Here is a 25,134-nt window from a genome sequence, read left to right as displayed (position 1 = left end):
AAGAGATTCCTCCCAGTGAAAGAGTCTCCTTCTCCATACAAAGATCCATTCCCATTTATAATTCACCCAAATTCCCATATTCACAATCTTCTCACTGCGTTGAAGAGAAATATTGTATAACCGCGGAAACAACTCCTTGAGGGATCTGTCAGTCAACCAAGTATCATGCCAAAACAAAGTTTTCATCCCATTCCCCACTATAATACCAATGCCGTCTGTATACAATGGGCAAGAAGCCAAAGATTGTATATTCTTCCACAAAGGCGAGGCTGATTGAGAAGTGAGAATATTATTCGAATGAACAGCCAAACTGCTACCATATTTCTCCAGAATAACCTTCCTCCATAGGCTATTTTCCTCACTAACAAAACGCCATATCCACTTGAAAAGAAGGGCCTTATTTTTTAGGGTAATATCAACAATGCCCAAACCACCTTTTGACTTTGGCTTCCAAACCTGTTCCCATTTTACACAGTGAATCCTTCTCTTTTCTTCAGTTCCCCCCCACAAAAAATTCCTTTGCAGAGATTCTAACTTTTTAGCCACCGATGATGGAATTTTGAATATGGACATGTAATAAATTGGGAGGTTGGATAGTGCAGATTTGATCAACGTCAATCTCCCCCCAATCGATAGTTGATTTCCTTTCCAGCATGCAAGTCTACGCTGGAACTTTTCCACTATTGGTTTCCATGATCTTGATAGCTTGAGGTTTGCCCCTAGAGGCATTCCAAGATATTTAATTGGCAGCGATTCTGCTCTACAATGATGAGTGGCAGCCAAATCTTCTACCCATGATTTACATTTGCCTATCCCCACGATGGAACTTTTATGGAAATTAACTTTTAGCCCAGAAATTACTTGGAAACATCTCAGGATTCTCTTCACTGCTTGAAGATATTTTTCTTTGGCTTTGCAGAATACAAGAGTGTCATCAGCATATTGGATGTGAGAGATACTGAGCCCATGCTTTTGAACCACTACACCTTTAAGCAAGCCAACCTCTTCTGCTTTCAAGAACAACTGGTGTAGACCTTCAGCTGCAATGTTGAACAAAAAGGGAGATAAGGGATCTCCCTGCCTGATTCCTTTGTGCATTTCAAAGACTGGTGATGGCGACCCATTCACTAAAACAGATACACTGGCAGAGGTAATACATTCAGTGATCCATTTTCGCCATCTCTCTCCAAAGCCCATTGCTTCCATTACATGATTTATGTAATCCCATTTCACTGAATCAAAAGCCTTTTCAAAATCCAGCTTAATCAGTAGACTTTTCTTCTTCTTCCTCTTCAATAGATGTACCAATTCATTTGCAATTAAAATGCTATCTAGGATTTGTCTTCCTTTAATGAAAGCTGTTTGTGAATCACTGATCACTGTAGGAAGGACTGCTTTTAGCCTTGAAGCTAGAGATTTGGAGATTATTTTGTAGAGGCTGTTTACTAGACTGATTGGCCTGAAGTCTGCGAGCTTGCATGAACCTTGAATTTTTGGAATCAAGGTTATGAAAGAAGAATTAATACCTTGTGGCATAGAACCTGTTGAGAAGAAATTATGAACCATTCCATATACATCATTCTCTATAATAGGCCAGGCTCTCTTTATAAAAGTGAAATTATAACTATCAGGTCCTGGTGCCTTGGAACCTTCACAGCTCCATACTGCATCTTTAACTTCTTCAGGTGAGATGGGGCATTCAAGATTTTGCGCTTCAGCCATTGAGATGTTCTTGAATTGTAGGCCCGACCAAGGTAAATTCAGATGTGAGTCATTTTGAAACAAGTTTGAGAAATGCCTAGCTACCTCTGCCTTAATTTGATTAGGATCCGTAATCAGCCTCCCGCTAATATTAAGGCATAATAACTGATTTAACCTCCCTATTATGCTCGCTGCTGTGTGAAAAAATCTTGTATTTCTGTCACCCTCCATTAGCCACTGCACTCTTGATTTCTGTTTCCACAAGGATTCTGATTTCCTGTATTCTTTCCACAAAGTGGACTTCACTTCTAATGCTTCATTCAGTTCTGAGTCTGAGAGAACTCTCTGATCTGCCAATAAGTCCCATTGATCCACCTTTGCCTCCAGAGATTTCAATTTATTTTCTACATTTCCAAATACTTCTCTATTCTAGATTTTTATCAATTGTTGTAACGCCGAGAATTTCTTTATCAGTGGTACATCTCTATCATAGTGTCTAGAGATTTCCTGCCAGAAGACTTGTATATAAGTGTAGAAACCGGTATGCTGCCACCAACAATCCAAAACTCTAAAGGGTCGTGATCCCCAATTGATTTTTGCAGACTCCAAAAGTAAGGGTGAGTGATCTGAGACACCTCTAGCTAACCCCCACAATTTCAAGTTTGGTAAGGCTGAGAACCATTCCGCTGAAGCAAAACTTCGATCTATTTTGCTTCTGCTTCTGCGGTTTTGCCACGTGAAAGACCTACCCAGTAGAGGCAACTCTATAAGGCTTGCATAATTAATAAGGGATTTTAGAGCTCTCATACCTCTGGTGATCGTACTTTGACCCATTCTATCATGCATCTCAATTATTTCATTGAAATCACCTATGAGAAGCCATGGAGAGGCTAAGTGCATGTTATAAGAAAGGAGTTCTTCCCAAAGATGCAACCTTGATGCTTCATCATTGGGCCCATAGACAGCTGTGATACAACCCGAGAATTCATTCTGAAATATTTTGACATCTAAGGACAACCAACGAGCGCCTTTCACCACATCCGATACTTGCAGAGTGAGGGGGTTCCAAATCACCACATCCGATACTTGCACTCCATTCGTATGAAGAAGACCCCCAACAACTTCTTACATGAGATTCTAAGACAAAATCCAACTTGGTTTCAACTTTGAACGTTTGAACATTCGGTGACTAAAATCTAACAAGGCGCATCTTTTTAGTGACCACATGGTTTATTGACCCCACGTGCTGCCAACAGTGAAGCTTACGACAAGATGATCAGAGATGTTCAGGCAAAGTACAGAACATATTAGCCAGAGTGATATTATGAACCACAAAATAGAATATGATTTTAAAAACCAAGGAAGCTGTATAGGAGCAGTGTCTAAAGAGCTTCAAAGTGCAGAGCATTTGGTTAGGGAGACAAAAAAAAAAAAGCGAGCAACTGAAAACAGAGAAGTAGTTTGTGTATGGAGCTAAAACAAAAAAAAAAGAAACAGTTGAAACTAGAAACTCAAATCGAATGACATAACATTTCGTGCATTTTCCTTTCCTACTACCCAGAGGGACGGTAGTCTGAGATTAGCACATCATTGTAACTTTACTTTTCTTCATGGATGAACAAGTAAGCATTGATACGAATAAAAACCACATTTTCAACCACAGGTGCAAACAGCGCAAACAGGGGGGAACAGGTGGGATTAAGTAAACCAAATGTCCAAGAAGAGCGTAAACTCATTTTAAAAAGCCAGTAATCGCATATAACACTGGGTGAATTGAAAAATTCGATTAATAAACCTATTACAATGCAGAAGTATTATTTCTGATCTACTTATTGGAATAGCATATGAGGATAAATAATCTAAAGACTAAGATGAGTTGCGACCGGAGGATACAAGTTGCACGGGATTATCAACAAGCGGATAAAGCAGACTTCTAAACTATACCCAGCCAGGAGAGAAATCTCAGACAATTTACCTTCCCATGCCTAGTTTGTTTGGCGGTAAAATTTGCAGAGGCAGCCAATCAGTATACCAACAAGTATAAGAACTCGTAAAACTTCAGTCAGATATCCTCATCTCAACACCAAGAATGTCCTTCACTAACTCGTACGTCACAAATGCAATTGCTATGGATGGCACCACCTAATAAATGGCACACATTATTAAAATTATTCTGATAGACCTTCCTCAATAATTCAAATAAAATGCAGCCACAATAGTCATTCTACAAATATGTTTCAATTTACAAATGATTTAGTAAATTGAATTTATATGAATTTTAATGCCGACCAAGAATTGATAATATATAATCCCAATTTTCCTGTGGAAGAGATAATATGTCAAACTAAGGCTTGAGATGAGAGTGTACAACAGGTGAAGTTACCTTGACTGAGTTGGGGACTAAACCTTTGTACAATGCTCCAAAACCCTCATGCTTGACTGTTTTCCTGAATGCATCGACCATACCATGATATTCAATGGGTGCTCTGCTCTTACCATCACCAGTGACAATGGAAGCAGCATCTTTCCAGCCCACCATCTGCATTCTTCGTCGGATAACATCAAGAGGGTAAGCAACCGTCTGGCCAAGAGTTCCAGCAGCAGCCCCACATGCAAGCCTTGTTGTCACACTCAATTCTTTGTTCTCAGCTAGTCCAAATGGTTTGGTTTTAACCAACCAGTCTTTTAGAGATTCATAGACAGCAAAGTTGAGACCGACATATGGCACCTATAAGCAACATAACATAATTTTAAGCCCTCTGGGTAAGAAATGATGAAACACATTTACTAAGCATAACTGATATCAAAATTCAGTGAGCAGAAAACAATATTCTAAAGAAAACCATTGATTAGCAGGCATATCCAACTTAGAAGAAAACAAACATTATTGCTGCCATGAAGATTTTTGCCTCCAAAAAAAAGATAAAAAAAGAGAGGAAACAACAATTCACTACTGCTGCATTCAAAACAACTACAGAAATAATTTACAAACAGGATAAACATGAATCATTACCATTACTTCAACAACAAATATATAATGGAGAAGAAATGCATATTTGGAAGTTCATAGTTTAGAACGTCAGTCAACATAAAAATTACTTACAACTCCTATGACAGAAGGCAGCCAGCCTCTGTACAATGCCCGAGGGCCTTCTTCACGGAGGACTGTCGAAAGAGCATGGAAGATCCCTCTATATTGGTGGGGAGACTTCTCTGTCTGCAACAATATAACTAAGTAAAGCTAAAGTCATCAAAGTATAAAGATAGAAACAGAACTCCACAAGCCACAGAGCACACATTCTGGATCACGTATTCACGAGACATGGACAAAAACTCAACAAGCAAAACTATGAATATTACCTGGACTGTCAGCCGACCTCGAACCATGTCCATTGGATAAGTTGCGGACATGGCAATAATTCCAGCACATGCACCAGCTCCGAGGCGTAAAAGAGGATTAAGCTCAGCCTCTTCTGCACGAGATTGTGAAAAGAAAACTTCTACTTAATAATTGTTTCTGAGCAAGCTATCTTTAATTATAATAACCGCCACTAACACCATCTCTATTAAATATGATCCTTGACACAGCCAGAGCAATTTTGCTGATGATGCTAAGCAGGTCGTGGGAATCATGGGAAAGAAAAATCAACCTTACAAGAATAAAGGATGGAGTACCAACAAATCAACATGCAAAGAAAAGCATGATCAATGTGCAATCCTGGTCTAACTATAAAACCAATATCCTCAGATAGTTTGCTTTGAGATGTCAAGCGTATTGCATCACTTGCAAGGTTCATCTCTCATCTAAAGTTTTCATTTCCCAAAATTCAATACCATTCAACCTATGATAACACAAAATACATGTTCAGACGCAGATAATACACTATAATCTACAAGTGACCTCAGATTCATTCTACCACTCCCAATGTGAAAGAGTGACCATGCCAGACAGTAAGTAGCTGCTTATGAACTCCAAACCAATATTCAAAGGGAAGCATGCTCTAAACCCCAAGATATCGTAGCAGGTAAGTGATATTACAAAACAAAAGGAGGGATGGTCATACCATTTCCAGTTTGTTGCTGATGAAGCCATAAAATGCCCCTGTACCCAAGAATTAATAAAAAAAAAACAGAGGATATTAATTAATGGATATGGGGAATGCATATAATGTAAAATTGGTGTTACCTCTTACATATGATATTCACAAAAGACAAGGTGGATACATCCCACAATTCCATGGAATAAATGTAAGGGACCTTCTATAAGATATTATAAATGAAGAAAAGGTGGCTAGTAACGTACTTTGAAGCTTGCTCATAACTGAAGAACTTGACTGCTGAATTCGGTACAATACGAGCACAATTAGTGCCATTGCCTTTAAACATCCCTCTAAGACCCTCAGTTTTCCAGATATATTTCAAACCCTGAATTGTTCCATTGTATCTAATGCTATGAGGATTTTGAACCTGCATATTTCAGAGAAAGTCCCATAAATATATCACAACAATATTATGCAACAATGTAGTAATAACGATGGTGATTATGATGATAAAACTCAATGTCAACACTTGTTTATCCAAAACCCAGTGCAGTCAGCTACATAAATCGTTTATCCTCCTAATATCTACTGCGATAATAATGGAGGTAGTGTAAATGATTGCGATGATCAATGAGAAAAAAATTACAAAGTCTGAGACTCCAGCTAAAACCATAAGTAAAATCCAGCACATAGTTCAGCCCTTACCCCAATTATTTTAGACTCACCCTGTCTCTGCCCTGCCAGTTCAATTGATTTTGGTTTTTTTCGTATGTGTGCGCATATATATATATATATACACATAAATTAAGGTATGCAGGATATTATATGTAAATCATATAAACTCACATATTTTTACATGGATATGTACTACACATGATTCTCTGCATGGCGTGGATGCATCACTAAATGAAGACTACAGAATGCTTGCCAGAAAAAAATGAACCAAAAAAAAAAGGAGAAAGAAGAGATGCAAGGCGTGCAGAGACACAAAAGATTGGCAGATGCATATAAGAAGTGAAAATGAAAAACTACCTGCAGCAAAATTTTTAACCTTTCTAAAGGAGCAACGGCTGTACGTGACCTGTAACAGGAAGCATCAAAAATTAGTTCAAAAAAATATAAATAAAACACATGGCGACCTTGAGCATGCATATCCAAACTACAGAATTAATTAAGAAATGCCCAGGGATGGAATCAGTCGCAAGAGGTTAATAGTACTATGAACCAGTTCAAGCACATCATTTGCTTATAAAATTCTAGCATACGTGCATGCAATTCCTGCACTTTAAAACCTGAAAACAAACTGCGTCTTTCAATAATTTCAACATAATATAGCATTTTCCCCTGAGATGGCCTTCAATTTAACCATTGTTACTACGTTGTTGTTTTTTTTTTTTTTTTTTTTTTTTGCAGTTAAGCCCGAAAGCATGCGACCAGCCAAAATCTCCCAATTGCCTAAAGCACACGAGATGAATAAGATAATAACACACCAAAAGCCTTGGTTCTTATATCATTGACTTGACCATTATTCTTGTCATTCGGCTGAACATATTTAACTATAACCCAAAAGAAGAAGCTAGAAAACTGCCCAGTATGGACTTATTTATCCTATCAGTTCTCGATATTAACTACTGTATTTCATAAAGCCTATAAAGCTACTATGGCCAAAAGTACAGGCGGTGGTGGCAATTTTTCTGCATCAACCTCGTTTTGTAACAGTAAGAAACATCAATTCATACAGTCCAACTACACTATGGACTTCCAATAAAGATAATCATTTTACACTGAAAATCATAAAGTGAAACATATGATTATTATAATATGGACGAACAAAATTGAAGCTTGATTCGATAAAGAAAACCATCAAAAATCATAACTGATATGACAATACATATACGAGAAGACAAAATGAAGAAGAGCAAGTACCAATTGAAAACAATTATCAACGTTAAAGAAAATATGTAAGGAGATCAGTAACGGCACAAGCATCCAGAGAAAAAATACAAAACTCACACTCCTCCGGCTACTCCTCCGGCTACAAGAGACTTGCAGATACTGTAAAAAGCATGACTCGGCGCCTTAACCCCTTCACTGGCGTGCTTTGCCTCCTCAGCGAGGGTCACAATAGTCGAAACTGCAGACTCGCCGGTTTTCACGTCCTCTGAGGCCATCGCCGGAACCCTAGCGACAAACTCCGGCGGTGACTGCGCGCAGCGATTAATGAGTTTTGCGTGATCTATGGGCCTGGGCTTCGAATTTCAGAGAAACAGTGGAAGCCGAAGCGTACGGAGGGTGAAGGACAGCGGAGGGTAATAAACGATGTTAGGCTTCTTATATATGAAAGGGTATTTATGGAAATATATATATTGAAAGGGATATACCCTAAACTCCATTAAGAAGAGAGATTACAACCAATTTGCCAAGTGAATTCATATGTTCACACACAGCAATGTACTAAAACCAGTAGACTATCCAAAAAAACAGAAAAATAGATCCACTCCATAAAAGGTATCAATGGTTTCACGCAAGAGCATCTAGGAACAAGGAATCATGTAGAAAAGGAGGGGGATTTTCCAGCCAAGACTCTGGACAATCTGATACAAGAGCCGACTTTGCAAGGAGATGTGTGTTGATGTAAATTATCGACAATCGAATTGTGGAGAATGAATGGGCAAATATAAGACAAAACAGAGAGATTTTACGTGGTTCGGCTTTTAGCCTAGGTCCACGGTGCAGAATGATATGGTATTTTATTTATCACTTGTGAATACAGTGCGAGTAAGAAATCCCAATCCGAATCCCCCTCCACCCTCCTAATGAACTCTTTTTATGCTTTTCTTGAGCAGTTACCAGCAGTTGTGGCAGTTAGAGAAGTTCATAGCAGTTTGGAGGAGTTTACGGTAGTTTGGAGTAGTTTACAGTAGTTTCGGCTGTTACCATTTAACGAGGAACTGCCTTATCTTCGGCTTCGTCCCTTAGTTATTGGTTCGGCCTTATTTGCATCGGCTTCATACTGCTTTGATAAGACCAAGTCCTTTTTGGACTGTAAGTTCTGGTCTGTTTTATGTTGTTGGGCTTCGGGGCCCTAGCCTCTGTTGGGCTTTTATGTTGTTGTTGGGTTGAACATGACCCATATAATTTGTTGAGGTTGACTTTGACCCCTACACTTTGCCCCCTATTTTTAAGTTTGATTTAAACTTAAAAATATTTTGCTCGGGGTTGCATCTTCTTCAGAGCTCTTCGTCTCATCATCTCTGTTTGCAGTTTTTGCATTTTTTGACTGTTGAAGTATTTCTGTAATTGCAATTTCAGAGCAATGAGATTAACAATGAGAATATCTTTGTCAAAATAAAACATAAATACTTCATACATGGGAATAAATATGCAATGGTATAACTCTTAACGAGCCCAGGTATGAATAACATCATTTATGATATTCATTGCATTCCCAACATGGGCTGCAAGATCTAAAAGAGATTCTTGTAATCGATAAACGTTTTGATTTCGAGAATGACCCCAAGCGTTATCGCGAACTCTGTTCAGCGCATCTCTGGCCGCTCGAAGCACATCCGTATAAGATTGGTTTCGTTCGTACTCGTTTTGCAGATTTCTTTCGGCTTCTTCAAGCAGTCCTTTAAATCCTTCGATGGAGTTTTGAGGATTTTCTTCGTACAGTTCTTCAGATACTACAAATATTTCAACGACTGAATCGTCTGGTTCGTCGTCGTTTCGAGATGTGGAACCTTCTCCTTTGGCCTCTGCCTTTTTTGAAGATGAAGGGTCTTCGTTTCTTGCCCGTTTTGAAGGAATGAGATTCTCTTTCTCATCCAATGCTCTTTTTGCAGGAGTGGAGTCAGAAGAACTCATCTTGCTGAGTGTTTGAGAGATTTTTTGGAACGAAACAGGAGTGTCTTCTCCTTCTTATCGTCGTGTATTTAAGGATGAAAGGTTCACGTTCAAAGAAGCAGTTATTCCTGAAAAACGTGGGGAAGCTAAACGGTTGCACCGTTTTTTAGAGACCATGGTGTCTTTTCGTATTTTGAAATAAACAATTCAAATATCCCGCCTTTTATATTTGTTGGAAATGAAATGGAATTTCGTAGAAATTTTCTTGAAATAAAATTTGGAAAAAAAAAGGAAAATGGACAGGAATTTTATTCTAGGGTGTAAAGAACACTGTCTATTCCATCTACAACAGATCCAAGTTGTACTGTGATCTCAGTGATTGCTTCGTGCAATTTATCTGGATCATGACTACTTGCTTGTTGGCCCCATGACATATATCGAACGCCTTGTATGGCATATTTTGAGACCATAAGTTGTCTTCTGTAGTCTTGAACTTTGTCAGTTGCTTTCTTAAGTCTCCTTTTGGCTTCCATCAGAGCTTTTTGTAGAGATTTGATGGTTTTCTGGTGATCGTCCTCATATGCATCTTCTCTTATAGGGGAGAGGTTGAATCTAGGATCATTTCCATCTTTATCTTCTTTAGAAGTAGAACCTTCATTGGTTCTAGATCTTTTCGCATGTGGAGAGTTAGGAGTATCCATCCCTGAAGATTTCTTGAGGAAAATATTGGTTTCTGCTGATTCCTTCTTTTGAATATTTATACGAATGGAATATGAAGGAAGTTACCTTTTCCTTGGAAGTTGTGATAGATAATGGGGAGATGGACGGTTGCGACATTCTCCACGTCTTTTCTCGAGGAGTTGGAATGCCTTTTGGTTTGCTCGAGGGTTAATTGATCAGAATTGATATTTATTGGAGTTGAATTATTTTTGGAATTTTTGGGAAGCTTCGTCTTCCTCTAATAAAGCTTCGTCTTTTACCGGTGAGATTTTTGCTTCACCTAAAGGTTTCATCTTTGACAGAAATTGAATATTTGGAATGTAAAGAGGAGATTCTTGGTTTGTTTAAGAACTTTATCTTTGGCAGAGATAAACATGGAATAGTATTTATAAATAGTTAAAATTGCTCAAGCTTTTAAGGTCTTGGCCATAAGGCATGATGCATTCTAACTAGATTATTCTTCATAAAAAGATTGATGTTTTGTAAAGCTTGTCGTAGCTTTTCAGGATCATCTTCCATAGCAGCATTTTCTGACATGTCTCGAAGCTGATAAAGTGACCTCCCAGCCAATTTGTAGGCTCGGGTAAGCTCTATTATCCTTCTTTCTGCTTCACGGAGATCTTTATCCAAACGTATCAGCAGATCTTGCAGATCGGAGACGTGTTGATAAGGATCATACCCGTCGGGGTATAGCTTCAACTGTTGAAATTCTTCTGCCACTTCAGATGGTCCTTCATCTGACTTGGTTGGTTTGGACATTACTTTTCGGTACTCAGGCTTGATAGGAAGCTTGGAGGAACTCATGACTGTAGAGGTTTTTTGTTTTGGAAGTGGTGTTTCTTTGGGTTTTCTCCAGTATATTTATAGGAAAAAAAGCGCAACTTTAGAAGTTGAATCGTATTTCGGTTCCAATTAGCCTTTTAGTGATATGATGTAGCGCCGTCATTTTTGCCACTTATCGAGAAGTTACTTTTGATCGAACGACTTTGATTAATTCGTGGAAGAACGATTTCTGAGGAGTTTTAACTTTTGAATTTCGAATTTACTATTTAGTCCTTAGGGGCTTTTTAATGGGTTTACTGTAACCACCCACTATCTTAAAACTTCCAAGACACGGTTTGACTTTCGGTACGTTTCTTGACTTTTTCTTTTTCGAGTTTTCGATTATGGCTTGGCTTGGTTCCTTTGAAGAATTCATCGATAGGTTTGAGCGAGAGAATGAAAGGGACGAATCTAATTTCGGTCCCTCAATCATTCCAAATGAAAGTCCGGCTGTTATAGATACTCAGGATGAGTTTCCTGAAGGTGATATACCAGAAAAAGAACTAGGAGATCAATCCACTAATCTTAGGGTTTCGTCTTACTCTGAATCTGAAGGAGTATCGGGTCAAAGGATGATTAGTTCATCTAAGGTTAGCTTTTTACTAACTACTTGTTCAAAAAGTAAGACTCAAAAAGTTTTGGAGGATGAGGTTATAGTAGACAAGGATCCTGCTTCTGTATTAACGGAAGAGGATTTAGATAATATTAGGGTTGAATTCAGAATTCCACAGGAAATAGAAATGCGAATTCCTGGTTCTAGCGAATCAACTTCTTATGAATTTTCTTGATGGACTGTAGTATATGCTATAACATTAAGGTGTGGATTAAGGTTTCCTTTAGGTACTTTAGTTAAGTCTGTGTTAAAATTTTTTGGAGTTGCCTCCTTTCAACTTATGCCTAATTCTTGGCGTATTTTGCTATCTCTAGAAGCTTTAAGTGCAAAATACAGTCTTACTTTTGGTCTTCATGAATTTCTTGCTGCTTACTCTTGGCAAGAAAACAAAAAGGATGTAGGTAGATATATGTTGTCGAAGAAGGATAAGGAAAATTTGATTGTTGGGACGACGTCCAGTGATCATAACTAGCAAAAGAGATATTTCTTGGTGGAAAAGGAAACTCTTTTGGAAGATGACGATGCTATTCCTAGTTCTTGGACAATTCAAGGTATAATTAATTAAGTTTTCCTTTACTTTTATTTAATTCCTTTATGAACATTTATCTTTTAATGGCAGGCAAATCTCCTAAGACAACTATTACTAACGAGGCTCAGAGGAATTGTCAGTTATTTTTAAAGTCAGTTCCTCGTTCTGAAAGAGATTGGAAATTCGTTTCCTCAAAGTATCTTTTTGAAAGTAAGTTGATGAAATATTTACAATTTTGATTTTGTTTCTTATTTCTACTAATTTCTTTTCAATTTTTCACAGGACCCCATATGGCTCCAAGAGTAATCGTTCCTTTGAGTCTTAAGGAGATTGCTGAAAAGCAGAAAGTCCAGAAAAGTTCTAAGGAGAAGAGGACGAAGAGAAAACATGAATCTATCTTGGGACTTCACAGTGAGTTAGGAACAATTGCTGAAGTAACTAAGACTTCTAAAGTTCCTGAGGATGACATAGATGATGATTCCACACTTACAAGGAAAAAGAAAATCAGGGTATCGTCTCCTTCTCCAGTAGGTGAAAGTACGGGATTGAGCAGGGAGGCCGATGACATCATTCAGGTTCCTGATGATGAAGTGAGAGAGGAAACCGGGAGAAGAGAAGGAAAAGATCCAATTCATCCAGTTTCACCTCTAAGAGCTTTGCTTGAAAAAGAGTTGAGACTATCGGGTGTTGATCTTCTGTCTAGTCTTCCGGCAAGGAGTTTTGAGATGTCGATCCCTAACATCCCTCTTTATTCGAGGCCTGCTGAGTTATTTCCTGATTTGCATAAATTGGCTTATCCCCTCGGTTTCACCCCTCCTAAATTGACTCTTGAAGACGCTTCTATTTACAGCATTTCTCATGCTTTTCAGGTATTTTCAAAACTTAATTTATTTATATTTCTATGTTAAATTAAAAGTAACCTTCATCTTCTTCTTTCAGGCTTTGTCAGTTCAACTTTACATTGATAAAGAAGTCGAAAAGTTGAGTGAGGAAGTAAAGAGTCTTCGTCTTTCTAGCGGACTACTGCAGGCCGATATTAAAAAATTTTTGGAGGCCAAAGAACAGGAGAAAAAGCTAAGGATGGAGGCCGAAGCTCAATTGGAAAAAACGAAGAATGCTGCTGCTGAAGCTTTAAAGAAGGCTGAAGATAAGTTCGATGAATTGGACAGAAGGCATATTGCTTTGAAGACTGATTTCACAGATCAGGGCAGACAATTGTCCGACATAATACAGCAACAGAAAGCTATGGAAGAGCAACTTTCAATTTTTAGAGTCAAATTAGAAGAAAGTGAAAACAAATTGAAAGATCTACAGGAAATTGACTCTAAACTGAAAGATTGTGAAATTGAATTAAGTGCCTCCATTGAGAAAGCAAATCGGCTATCAGACGAATTGACAGAATCAAAAGAAGATGCTGATTTTTATAAGGGCGAATGTGCTCTCGCCGTTGGAAAGGAAAGAATCAAGGCCTTGGGGGAGCTGATGATGCAATATAAGGCCGGTACTTTAAATGAAGAAGAAGTTGATCGAATGATCAAAGAATATGAAGAGTTCAAGGTCATTGATGCAATGCAAACTTCTGCCTCTGAAGCCGAAGACGACGTTTAAACTTATATTTTAACTTTTGTAATCCTATATCTTCCCTGTTAGTGTTAAATACGATCTTAACTCTTTTATATTTCTTATTAATTGAGATTTACGATTTTAACTATCTGCTTAAAATTTTAACTATGATGCAAACAAAATGCAAATAAAATTGTGCTTAAATAAAGAGTTAAATGTACATGACCATTTGGGAGATTAGAGGGCATCAATCTTCTTCTCTTTGAGCTTCGTCCAAACTCTGACATTTTATCCAATATGCTAATAGATCCTGCAATAATTAAGTATGGAACGATGGGGGTGATGTAATGCGGTCTGTCAGACACTTATATATGCTGAGCATATATATGTATATATTCAACTCGATTGAGAAAATATATACATTTAAGTGGTTCATCATCCAGACCCCTATATATATATATATACATTTTTTTTTTATTTTTTTTAGGAAAGATATAACCTGAGATGTTTTGCATTCCAGCTGTTGTTAAGTATCTTTCCTTCTCTGGTTTGCAATTTGTAAGCACCATTGCCAACGACCTCTATGACTCTATACGGTCCTTCCCATGTGGCCCCCAGTTTTCCAGAATTCAATTGTTGTGTGTTTGGGAAAACTTTGCGTAAAACCCAGTCACCAATATCGAAAGCTCTTGAGTTGACTGTTTTGTTGTAATATTTTACGATCCGATGCTTGTAAGCTGCTGTTCTAACAGATGAAAGATTCCGTCGTTCCTCAAGCATATCTAATTCTTCGGTGAGAACGGTGTTATTTTCCTCATCTTTCTTCCATTCAAATCGTGCTGTTGGAAGGCCAACTTCAACTGGTAGCACTGCTTCAGTTCCATAAGTTAAAGAAAATGGAGTTTCACCTATTGAAGTTCTCACTGTCGTTCGATATGACCACAAAACTCCTGGGAGTTCGTCTGCCCATGCTCCCTTTGCGTTTTCCAGTCTCTTCTTCAAAGTGTTAACTATCGTTTTGTTTGTAGCTTCCGCTTGGCCATTCGATTGTGGATGCCTTAGTGATGCGAAGCAAAGCTTTATCTTCCACGTGTTACAGAAATCTTGAAGTTTATGGCTTATGAACTGAGATCCATTGTCACAAATGATTTCATAAGGAATTCCAAATCTGCAAATGATGTTTCTCCAGATGAAGCTTTTAAATTCTTTATCCCTGACTTGTTTATAAGCTTCTGCTTCCACCCATTTTGTGACGTAGTCCGTTAAAATTAATAAGAACACTCTTTGTCTCGATGCTGGAGGAAGCTTTCCAACGATATCCATTCCCCATCTCATGAATGGCCATGCTGATGAAATTGGGACCAGCTCCGTTGGTGGTTGATGTGAAATTTGTGAAAATCTCTGACATTTATCACATTTAGCCACATATTCGGCTGCATCGCCACGGAGCATAGGCCAATAATAACTTGTTTGCATGACTTTACTGGCTAAGCTTTGGCCACCTGAATGGTTTCCGCAGACACCTTCATGTAATTCTGCTAAGGCATATTGTGCTTCTTCCTGAGATAAACATCGTAGCAATACTCCTTGGTATGATCTTTTGTAAAGAATGCCATTAACTATCGTGTAACGTGATGCTTTTCGTTGTAGGGCTCTGGCCTCATTCTTGTCTTGTGGTAACACATCATCCTGTAGATATTGTATGAATGGTGTCCTCCAGTCATCATTGTCTTCAGTAATAACAAATGATTGTTCCACCGTGGAAGTTTTGCTTATTGCCGATGATTCCAAATAAATCAATGGGACATTCTGAGTTATTTGTGCTTGACTTGCTGATCCCAGATTTGCCAATGCATCTGCTTGTTGGTTTTCTTCTCTGGGAATTCGATGAATCTGGAATTCTTTGAATTCAAGTTGCAACTTCCGCACTAATTCCAGATAATCGTTCATTCTTTCATCTTTTGCTTGATTTTCTCCATTTAATTGTTTGACGATCAATTGGGAATCTGAAGTCACGTGAACACGTTGAACTTTTAATTCTTTTGCTAGTTTCAGTTCCTCAATCAGAGCTTCATATTCTGCATGAAATCCGCAATGTACAGCTTGAGGAAATTGATCTCCTTGTGGTGAGATTAAGATGATACCTAGGCCGCTTCCCTTTGCATTACTTGAACCATCAACAAATAATTGCCAAATAGCATCATCGTCTTCTTTGTTTTGATGCAAGTCTTTGTGAACACCATCCATCATTCCCGGACTAAATTCAACAATGAAGTCTACGAGAATTTGGGCTTTGATTGCTGTTCGAGGTTGATATTCGATATCATGCTCGGTCAATTCAATTGCCCACTTCGTTAAACGTCCGGATAATTCTGGTTTATGGAGTATCGTTTTGATCGGGAAGCTCGTCACCACCGTGATAGGATGACTTTGAAAATAAGGACGAAGCTTTCTTGCTACAGTGATAAGTGCTAAAACAAGCTTTTCCATTAAAGGATACCTTGTTTCAGCATCCAGCAAACTTCAACTAACATAATATACCAGATGCTGCTGGCTGTTCTCTTCTCTTAGCAGTACTGCACTAATCACAAATTCAGAAACTGCTAAATAAAGATAGAGTATCTCATCGGTTTTTGGCTTCGCAAGAATTGGAGGATTGGTCAGATATTCCTTTAATTTCTTTAATGTCGTCTCACATTCACCTGTCCACTCGAAGCTAGCTGATTTTTTCAAAGTCATGAATAGATGATGACATCTTTCAGATGATTTGGAGATGAATCTGTTTAACGCTGCAATCTTTCCCGCCAGCCGTTGTACGTGTTGTATTTTTGTGGGAGAAGGAATATCAAGTATCGCATGGATTTGATCAGGATTTGCTTCAATACCTCTTTGTGTAACAATGAATCCTATAAATTTTCCTGCTTTGACCCCGAAAACGCACTTGAGAGGATTTAACTTCATCTGATGAACATCAAGAATTTCAAATGCTTGTTTGAGGTGTTCAACATGATCTTCGGCCTTCAGAGTCTTTACTAACATATCATCGATGTATACCTCCATCGTTTTTCCAAGTAGACTTGCGAACATACGATTGACCAGCCGTTGATATGTCGCTCCTGCGTTTTTCAATCCAAATGGCATCACTTTATAACAATACGTACCACGTTTGGTTATGAATGTAGTTTTCTCTTGATCTCCTGGATGCATCAAGATTTTATTATATCTGGAGAATGCATCCATAAAACTGAGTAGTTCATGCCCTGTTGTCGCATCCACAACTACATCGATATGAGGAAGTGGGAAAGAATCTTTTGGACAAGCTTTATTCAGATCTGTGAAGTCAATACAGACTCTCCACTTTCCATTCTTCTTTTTTACCACAACCACATTTGCTAGCCAGTCTGGGTATTGAACTTCGTGGACGAATCCAATATCTAGCATCTTTTGAATTTCCTCATTGATGACTTTATTTCTTTCTGGAGTGAATCTTCGTCTTTTCTGCCTTACTGGAAGGAAATTATCATCGACCTGCAACTGATGAGTGATGATATTCGGATCGATTCCAATCATATCTGCATGCGTCCAAGCGAAAGTATGTTTATGATTTTATAGGAATCGAATCAAATTTTCTCGAAGTTGATGATCCAGGTTGGCTCCAATCTGAATCTTCTGATCTGGATAATCCGGATAAATGATGACTTCTTCTATCTCCTTATTAGCCGGTTCTTCTTGATTACTTAGAATCGGCCCTTGCTGTAATTGCTATAAAGCTTTGGTTTTTCCTTTCAATGATTGTTCATAACAACTTCTTGCTTGACGTTGATCCCCATATATTTCTTGTATTCTATCTCTTGTTGGGAATCGTATCACTTGATGATAAGTTGATGGCACAGTCCTCATTGCATGAATCCAAGGTCGTCCAAGTATCGCATTATATGGAGATTGACAATCTAATATATTAAATCAAACCTGGAGATTTATTCCTTTGGCATATACTTGCAATGGAATAGAGCCGATGGTGTATTGTTGTTCCCCGTTGAAGCCGATAAGTGGTATAGGACCTCTGATTACATCTGCTTCTGAAAGTCCCATTGCTTGGAGTGTGGACATGAACAGTAAATTTGCTGAACTGCCATCATCAATCATGATTCTTTTAACTTCACAATTGGCAATTTGCAAAGTTACTACCAGGGCATCATCATGTGGATTGAGTAGCTTCGTCATCTCATCATCTATAAAGTTGATAACTTGTCTCGTGAATTGTACCATCGGCTTATCATTCCGTACCTCAGAATTTTCTGTCTGCTTGACATGTTTCTTTGCCGATGAATGTGTAATTCCGCTAATCTCCGATCCACTAAATATTACGTTAATCGTCTTCTCTGGAGGTGGTGGCTTCTGTTCCTCTTCTCGTCTTTCAGCTTGGGACATCGTCGTTTTTCCTCTTTCGGATAGTAAATCCCGAAGATAACCTTTCTTTAGCAATTGAATTACTTCTTTTTTGAGGGTGAAACAATCGTCTGTTGTATGCCCGTAATCATTATGAAACTCACATCATTTGGAAGTATCCCGTTGATCTAGGGGTTTACGTAATTTGTCGGGCCATCTAACAGCATCTCCCATTTTCTTCAGCACTGATAAGATTTCATTTGGTGGAATTACCAAATTGTATTCAGGAGATCGAGGTTTCTTCTTCAAATCGATCGGTTTAGGATCTTTGCGAGGATATCGCGGAGCTTCTGAACTTGTTTGCTTTAGCTCAGATTTCTTCGGCTGTTCTGTTAGTTCCTCTGGAAGCCTTCCTTCATCTTCCTCCTATTTAATTTGAATGCTTGCTCTTGCCTGAACTTCTTGAAAAGACTTACATGGATAACGGGTAAGCTTTCTGTATAATTTGCTTCCAGGAAGAAGAGCCATGCGAAATGCATTGATCGCAATTTCATCTACGCATCCTGGAATTTCCAGTTTTTCTTTATTGAATCTCGTCAAGAATGACCGTAATGATTCTCCTTGCTTTTGTCGCAGTCGATATAGATCATCCGATGTTGGAATTATTTTCCTACTGCTTGCAAATTGTTCAACAAATGCATCGGCCAATTGTGCGAATGAAGCGATTTGCCCTTCTGGAAGATTAAGATACCACTTCAAAGGAGGTCCCACCAAGGTTGAACTAAATCCTCGGCACATGCATGCTTCATGCTTGTTGAATGGGTATGATACCAGAGTCAACCGTTGACTATACTGATCCACATGATCTTCTGGATCAGTGGTACCATCATAAGGTTTAATATGTGGTATGATGAATTTCTTTGGGAGCTCTTCCATGGCAATGGCATGAACAAATGAAGATTTGAGGAAAGTACGATTTTTCTTTATAGGTGGTGGCATGCCTGGTATCCTGAAGAAGGCTGACTCCATTTCTTCCAGCCTTTTATCGACACTTCACTGCGTTGCAATTTCTGGCAATGTTGTAGTTATGTTTGACCAAGCACCAATTGTTGGGATAGCCGAAGATGACGTTGGTATAGGAAATAGTGGTGCCATGGATTGTGTTGTTGGCCTCAGAAACTGAGTTGATGTTGATGCCAATGATGATTCTGTCTGATGCACAAATCCTGGCAAGGGAACACTTGCGTTGGGAATTTGCATTGTTTGTCCATCATTGAGTCGAACAGAAGTACTTGGGAAAGTACTTGCAGGGACGGTTCTGGTTACATGTGGACTTGAAGGTTGATTCATAAGATCAAGTAGCTTTTGATTTTCTTTTCGAACAGTCAAGTTTTCTTGCTCCAACTGTTGGACCCTTCTTTCATGTTCATTGAAGCGTTGAATCAAAGCTTTCATCTTCTCGCTTACAGCATCATCTCGTGAATCTTCTGCGTTTGTCATTGTGATAATACTATCTGCTCCCCCTATCTGGCGCGCCAAATTGTTGATGTAAATTATCGACAATCAAATTGTGGAGAATGAATGAATGATGTAAATTATCGACAATCAAATTATCGACTTTTAGCCTAGGTCCACGGTGCAGAATGATATGGTATTTTATTTATCATTTGTGAATACAGTACGAGTAAGAAATCCCAATCCGAATCCCCCTCCACCCTCCTAATGAACTCCTTTTATGCTTTTCTTGAGCAGTTACCAGCAGTTGTGGCAGTTAGAGAAGTTCATAGCAGTTTGGAGGAGTTTATGGTAGTTTGGAGTAGTTTACAGTAGTTTCGGCTGTTACCATTTAATGAGGAACTGCCTTATCTTCGGCTTCGTCCATTAGTTATTGGTTCGACCTTATTTGCATCGGGTTCGTACTGCCTTGATAAGATCAAGTCCTTTTTGGACTGTAAGTTCTGGTCTGTTTTATATTGTTGGGCTTCGGGACCCTAGCCTCTATTGGGCTTTTATGTTGTTGTTGGGTTGAACTTGACCCATATAATTTGTTGAGGTTGACTTTGACCCCTACAATGTGCACATTGATTTGAGGATCTTCCCACATGAGCAACAGGCCATACCTTGGCAGACCTCAGAATTTGTAACATCCCTGCTACGACAGTCCTCTAACATTCAAGATGACAAGAATTCTCTTGTAAAGCTTCAATTAAAATCTTTGAATCCCCCTCCATCTCAGTCTTCTTGTACCCCAATCTGCTTCAACCAAAACCACTTCAAGGTCAACCGGACGAGTTAAAGTAGAAGCAGCAAGAAATCGCCCATCCGCGTCACGAATAATTACACCAAACCCGGTCTTATGTTGCTAAGGATGAATAGATGCATCACAATTTATTTTAACCAATCCTCTCCTCGGAGGCTGCCACAAAGATTGAGAATGGAGAGAACCTGTTTCCATACTACCAGAATTATGCTGACCAGAAATATGACTTCTCTGTGCTACAATAAAAGCCGAAGGCCATATTGTGAGCCCGAATAGAAAGCTGGACAGGATGCTCAAAACTTGCATTCATGAATGAAAATAGACTGCACCAATTGTATATTCCACCAGTTCGTTTGGGGATCAAACAGAGACTGAACTCTAGAACATACATTAAATCCAGCAATCTCAACATCCCTATCAAACAAAAGTGGTTTTGAAAGCCACCTATCAGCCGAAATACCCACTGAAAAACCGTCCCCAATCCGCCACCGAAGCCCTTCTTGCACTAGACTTCTCACAGACAATAGGCTCTGCCAAACAAAAGAGGAACGACGACCACGAGTAACATGAAAAAAATCAGAATGACGAAAGTATTTAGCTTTGAATACCCGACTAACTAAAGAGGATGGATTGGTGATAATTCTCCATACCTGCTTAGCAAGAAGGGCATCATTGAAAGCAGAGAAATTCCGAAAACCCAACCCCCTTGTGATTTGGGTAAACACAATGTATCCCATGAAAGTCATGTCATTTTTCTCGAACTACCCCGTTGCCCCCACCAGAAATTCTTAACAACATGATTAAGCTCCTTACATAAGGAAAGTGCGAACTTGAACACCTGTATAGTATATGTAGGAATGGCCTGCAACACAGATTTTATCAGCACAGCCTTCCCTGTATGTGACAAAAACTTGGTGGTCCACTAGGAAGATCTGACCCGTACTTTGTCTACTATAAACCTCAAAGCATTAGAACGGGAACGGCCAACCAATGATGGTATACCCAGACATTTGTCAAACAAGAGTAACTCCTCCACACCTATTTCTCGTAAAAGAGCCTGCTTGGTCTGGCTAGGGGTATACTGGCTGAAGAACACAACCGATTTATTCACATTAACTTTCTGACCAGAAACGAACGCATAAGCATCCAAAATATGTTTCAAGGAGAGCCATTCAAATTGAAGGGCTTTACAAAAAAATCAAACAATCATCTGCAAACAAGAGATGCGAGATAGAAACTTGATGATGTGAATTATTCGCAAGCGTAGAAGTCGCACAAGTAATAAAGAGTGAATAGAGTATCGTTTCCATGAAGATATGTAGGCAAATTCAATTCAATATCAATCCAAGTAATTATCACACTAAAATGGAAATGTGAATTGTTGGTTGTATTTTATCTAATGCTAAACAAGTAATTAAGAGAGCACTAAGTAAATGACAATTTAAGTAATTAACTAAACGACAAACAAGAAATTGAGTTTTCAAGAGTAGTAAACACTAGGGTTCCTAATATCACCACCTCTTATCCAATTGAACTTCATTGATTCATTAATTCCCAATTCTCAATTTAATTGTTGACAATCGATTTCCCAACCTATTCAATGTTCTATTCCTAGATACACCGAAAGTGTTTTCAATATAAATCTCTGTTATGCCTAACACTCGGATTAATATATTAAAAACCCGTTAAGAACAATGGAAATCATTTAACGATTGCATAAGTCGTAAACTTATATTCTGATGGTTCATGCAACCTATGTTCTCTATGGATTCTTGCAACCCTAGGCATATCCTTCCAGTCTCAACCTAGGCTCAAAATCATCCAAATGGTGATCAAGCATTTGAAAGCAATAAACACATCCACAGAGAATCAATAATACAAAGAGAGATTCAAGAATAATAAACCGATTTCATTCAATCTTCAAAGAGGGGTTCCATTAGGACCCCTAGTTAGAGGATTATTTCCTCATAACCAAGGAATACAAATCAAGATCCAAAATAGCAGTCATTAAATACAAGAACAAGGAAGAAAATAAAGAGAAACCCCTGGATCCCCTTGCTCAAGCTTCAATGGCTGCTGTAGACAAACCTCCAAAACCCTAGATTTTTCTTCCAAAGTCCAAAAGTTCCTAAAACCCTAAGAATCTATGCTTTTATACTCCCAAAAACCCTAAAGTCATTTTTCTAACAAGTCTGTGTCGTTTTGAGATGGACCCCCTTGATTTTTGGGTAATTTCGCATTTAAACATCTTCAATATCGCGAACTGGGATTGGCCGATCGATCGGACACCAAGCCCGATCGATCGGAATTTCTCTCGGGTCATTTCCAACTTCAAAGCAGTCCGATCGATCGGGCAATGGGCCGATCGATCGGATTTCTTCTCTGACTCCAAAATTAGCTATTTTCTATCCATTTATGCCCCGACACCTGAAATAAGCAAATAACAACTCTTTAGGCAGAATTAATTCCAAAACTACTCTAAACAAAGCAAGATTACATGTAAAAGGATGTACAATTATATGTATATAATTGGCACATCACTTGACCATAAAGAAAAGGAAACCCAGAAATAATGTGGCTCTGTTCTGCTTGCGAATTTGACAACTTAGAGCTTCCATACAAAGAACAAAGAGCAATGGAGATAACGGGTCCCCCTGATGAAGACCCCTTTGAGGAACTATCAATTTCCTTTTAACCCCATTAAGGATTGGCGTGTAAGTCACCGAAGAGACAATTCAATATCCACTCCACCCAAACACAACTAAATCCCATTCGATACATTATACTTCGCAAGAAATGCCACTCCACACGGTCGTATGCCTTGTTCATATCCAGTTTTAATGCCATATAATAAGACTTAGATTTTGGAATGCATAGAATGAAGTGTCTCATAGGCAACCAAAATAATGTCTGTGATCAAACACCCACGAATAAACAACATTACATAAACTAATCGGTCTAAAATCTATGACCCGATTAGCATGTGCAATTTTAGCAATAAGAGCAATAAAAGTATGATTAATCTCATTCAATGGCATTTCAGAGTGAAAAAACTTGAGATCGTATGAAAGATAGAATCACCCACAATCTCCCAATTCTATCGATAAAAACCTAAGGAAAATCCATCAGGTCCGAGGCTTTGGATTGATCTATTTGGCACAATGCTTCCCAAACCTCCTCCTTGGTAACCACACGGCACAACACATCATTCATCGAATTGTCAAAAACACGAGACATACCAGCAAGAAATCCAGAACTATCCACATCTCCCAAACTAGAGAAAATATAAACACAATAAGAGCCAAATAAAGCCATAATATCAGCTTCATCATTGTAGGGGCAAATTCTACAATCGTTGAATAGTCAATGTTTATCTTCGAGGGGCTCGTTTGCACCTTTGAATCCTACAAACATCACAACAAGAACAATCGTGAAAGCTCTTAGATCGGACTGGGGGGTGCCGATCGTAGAAGCTCCGACGATCAAGTTATTATAAATCGGAGGTGGAAGACCAGCGATGGTTTAAGTGTTTGTCTGAGTATCTTTAGTGAGGGGTCGGAGAGTTTTGGATTCTAGCTTACAATATTCAGTCCCCTCCTCCAAGGTAGGAGTAGAGTATTTATATAAAAGTAAGGACTGGCCTCTGAAGTTGTGTTGCCCACTTGTGTCCTATTAGATGGGACTACATGGTGTAAGAGTATGAAAGTCAAGTATCTAGGTGGTGTCAAGGTTGGCAGACAAAAAGTAGGATAAAGATGTTAGGACATATGAAGTGGCTGTGACACGTGTCGGTCTGGATATAGATAGTATTGTGGGCAACAATTAATGTATGGATGTTGTATGGTAGAGGATCATACCTGGGGATCTATACCTGTCATGTCCACGAATGTTAGTGTGAACAGGATTGGATGATGCTCCTTTGGGGAATGACCATACAATGAGTTGGCACTCTGGTGTGCCAATGCCTTTGTTATGGCGACGCCTTCGTGTGGACGCCAATATAGTAAAGATACTTTGAGACATAGTTTCTATCTAAGGGATAATTACTGTGAATACAATAAAGTAAGTATAAAGAAAGATGTTAGCCGTTAGAGTCAGACATGGTGTCATACATGCTTTATGTAACTGTACTATCACTAGATAATGGCTCGAAGGTTGCACGTGGGCCTCAGAGTGGGCCTTAGTGTGGTCGTAGATGTATCGGTTAGGCTCGTGGACTTGGGTAGTCCAGCTTGGATTTGTCGTTATATGGCCCAGTGGGGCCACACGATTTTTGGTAACTACAATTATCCCCCACTCTCTAAGTATGAAGACGACTTCATCTTGGAGAGTAGTTCGAGGTGTGTTCCTACATAGAACAAGAAATGTTAAATAAATATAACCTGAAAAGGCATGTATAACATATATAGCCTGAAGAGGCGTGTATAATAAGGAACAACTTCGTTTGTTTGAAGTCGGAAAAGCACAACTTTGTTTGTTTGAAGTTGGCGGGGCATAACTTCGTTTGTTTGAAGTTGTGTATGACCTGAATAGGCATTAGCATAAGAGCTATTAGCATTGCGCTAGTATAGAAGTACAACTTTGTTTGTTTGAAGTTAACTGTGCATAACTTTGTTTGTTTGAAGTTATGTATAGCCTAAGTAGGCGTTAG

At 38.7% G+C, this 25,134-nt stretch overlaps 2 protein-coding genes across 3 annotated transcripts; both read right to left on the bottom strand.

Moving 5' to 3' along the window:
• Window positions 1-3,372: 3,372 nt before the first annotated feature.
• Window positions 3,373-8,046, bottom strand: LOC119980317 (mitochondrial adenine nucleotide transporter ADNT1-like). Of its 2 annotated transcripts, none has more exons than XM_038822971.1 (8): window positions 7,755-8,046; window positions 6,774-6,822; window positions 6,005-6,168; window positions 5,766-5,803; window positions 5,062-5,174; window positions 4,805-4,918; window positions 4,085-4,429; window positions 3,373-3,843 (listed from the first exon to the last, which is right to left on the bottom strand). In XM_038822971.1, exons 1-8 carry the CDS (start codon window positions 7,910-7,912, stop codon window positions 3,760-3,762), a joined length of 1,065 nt encoding a protein of 354 aa, XP_038678899.1. In that variant the 5' UTR covers window positions 7,913-8,046; the 3' UTR covers window positions 3,373-3,759. The 2 variants fall into 2 exon arrangements, with proteins under 2 accessions (XP_038678899.1, XP_038678900.1); XM_038822972.1 differs by having other exon boundaries at window positions 5,062-5,171.
• A 12,255-nt stretch (window positions 8,047-20,301) lies between these two features.
• On the bottom strand, window positions 20,302-21,272 carry LOC119980314. The gene is made up of 2 exons (XM_038822970.1): window positions 21,134-21,272; window positions 20,302-21,013 (listed from the first exon to the last, which is right to left on the bottom strand). The coding sequence occupies exons 1-2, from the start codon at window positions 21,227-21,229 to the stop codon at window positions 20,777-20,779; spliced, it is 333 nt and encodes a 110-aa protein (XP_038678898.1). The 5' UTR covers window positions 21,230-21,272; the 3' UTR covers window positions 20,302-20,776.
• Window positions 21,273-25,134: the final 3,862 nt, after the last annotated feature.

This window comes from Tripterygium wilfordii, chromosome 16, assembly GCF_013401445.1.
Source record: "Tripterygium wilfordii isolate XIE 37 chromosome 16, ASM1340144v1, whole genome shotgun sequence".
In the NCBI taxonomy this organism is placed as follows: Eukaryota; Viridiplantae; Streptophyta; class Magnoliopsida; order Celastrales; family Celastraceae; genus Tripterygium; species Tripterygium wilfordii.
The sequence above is the reverse complement of the archived record's forward strand: the minus strand, read 5'-3'. Positions and strand labels throughout refer to the sequence as shown.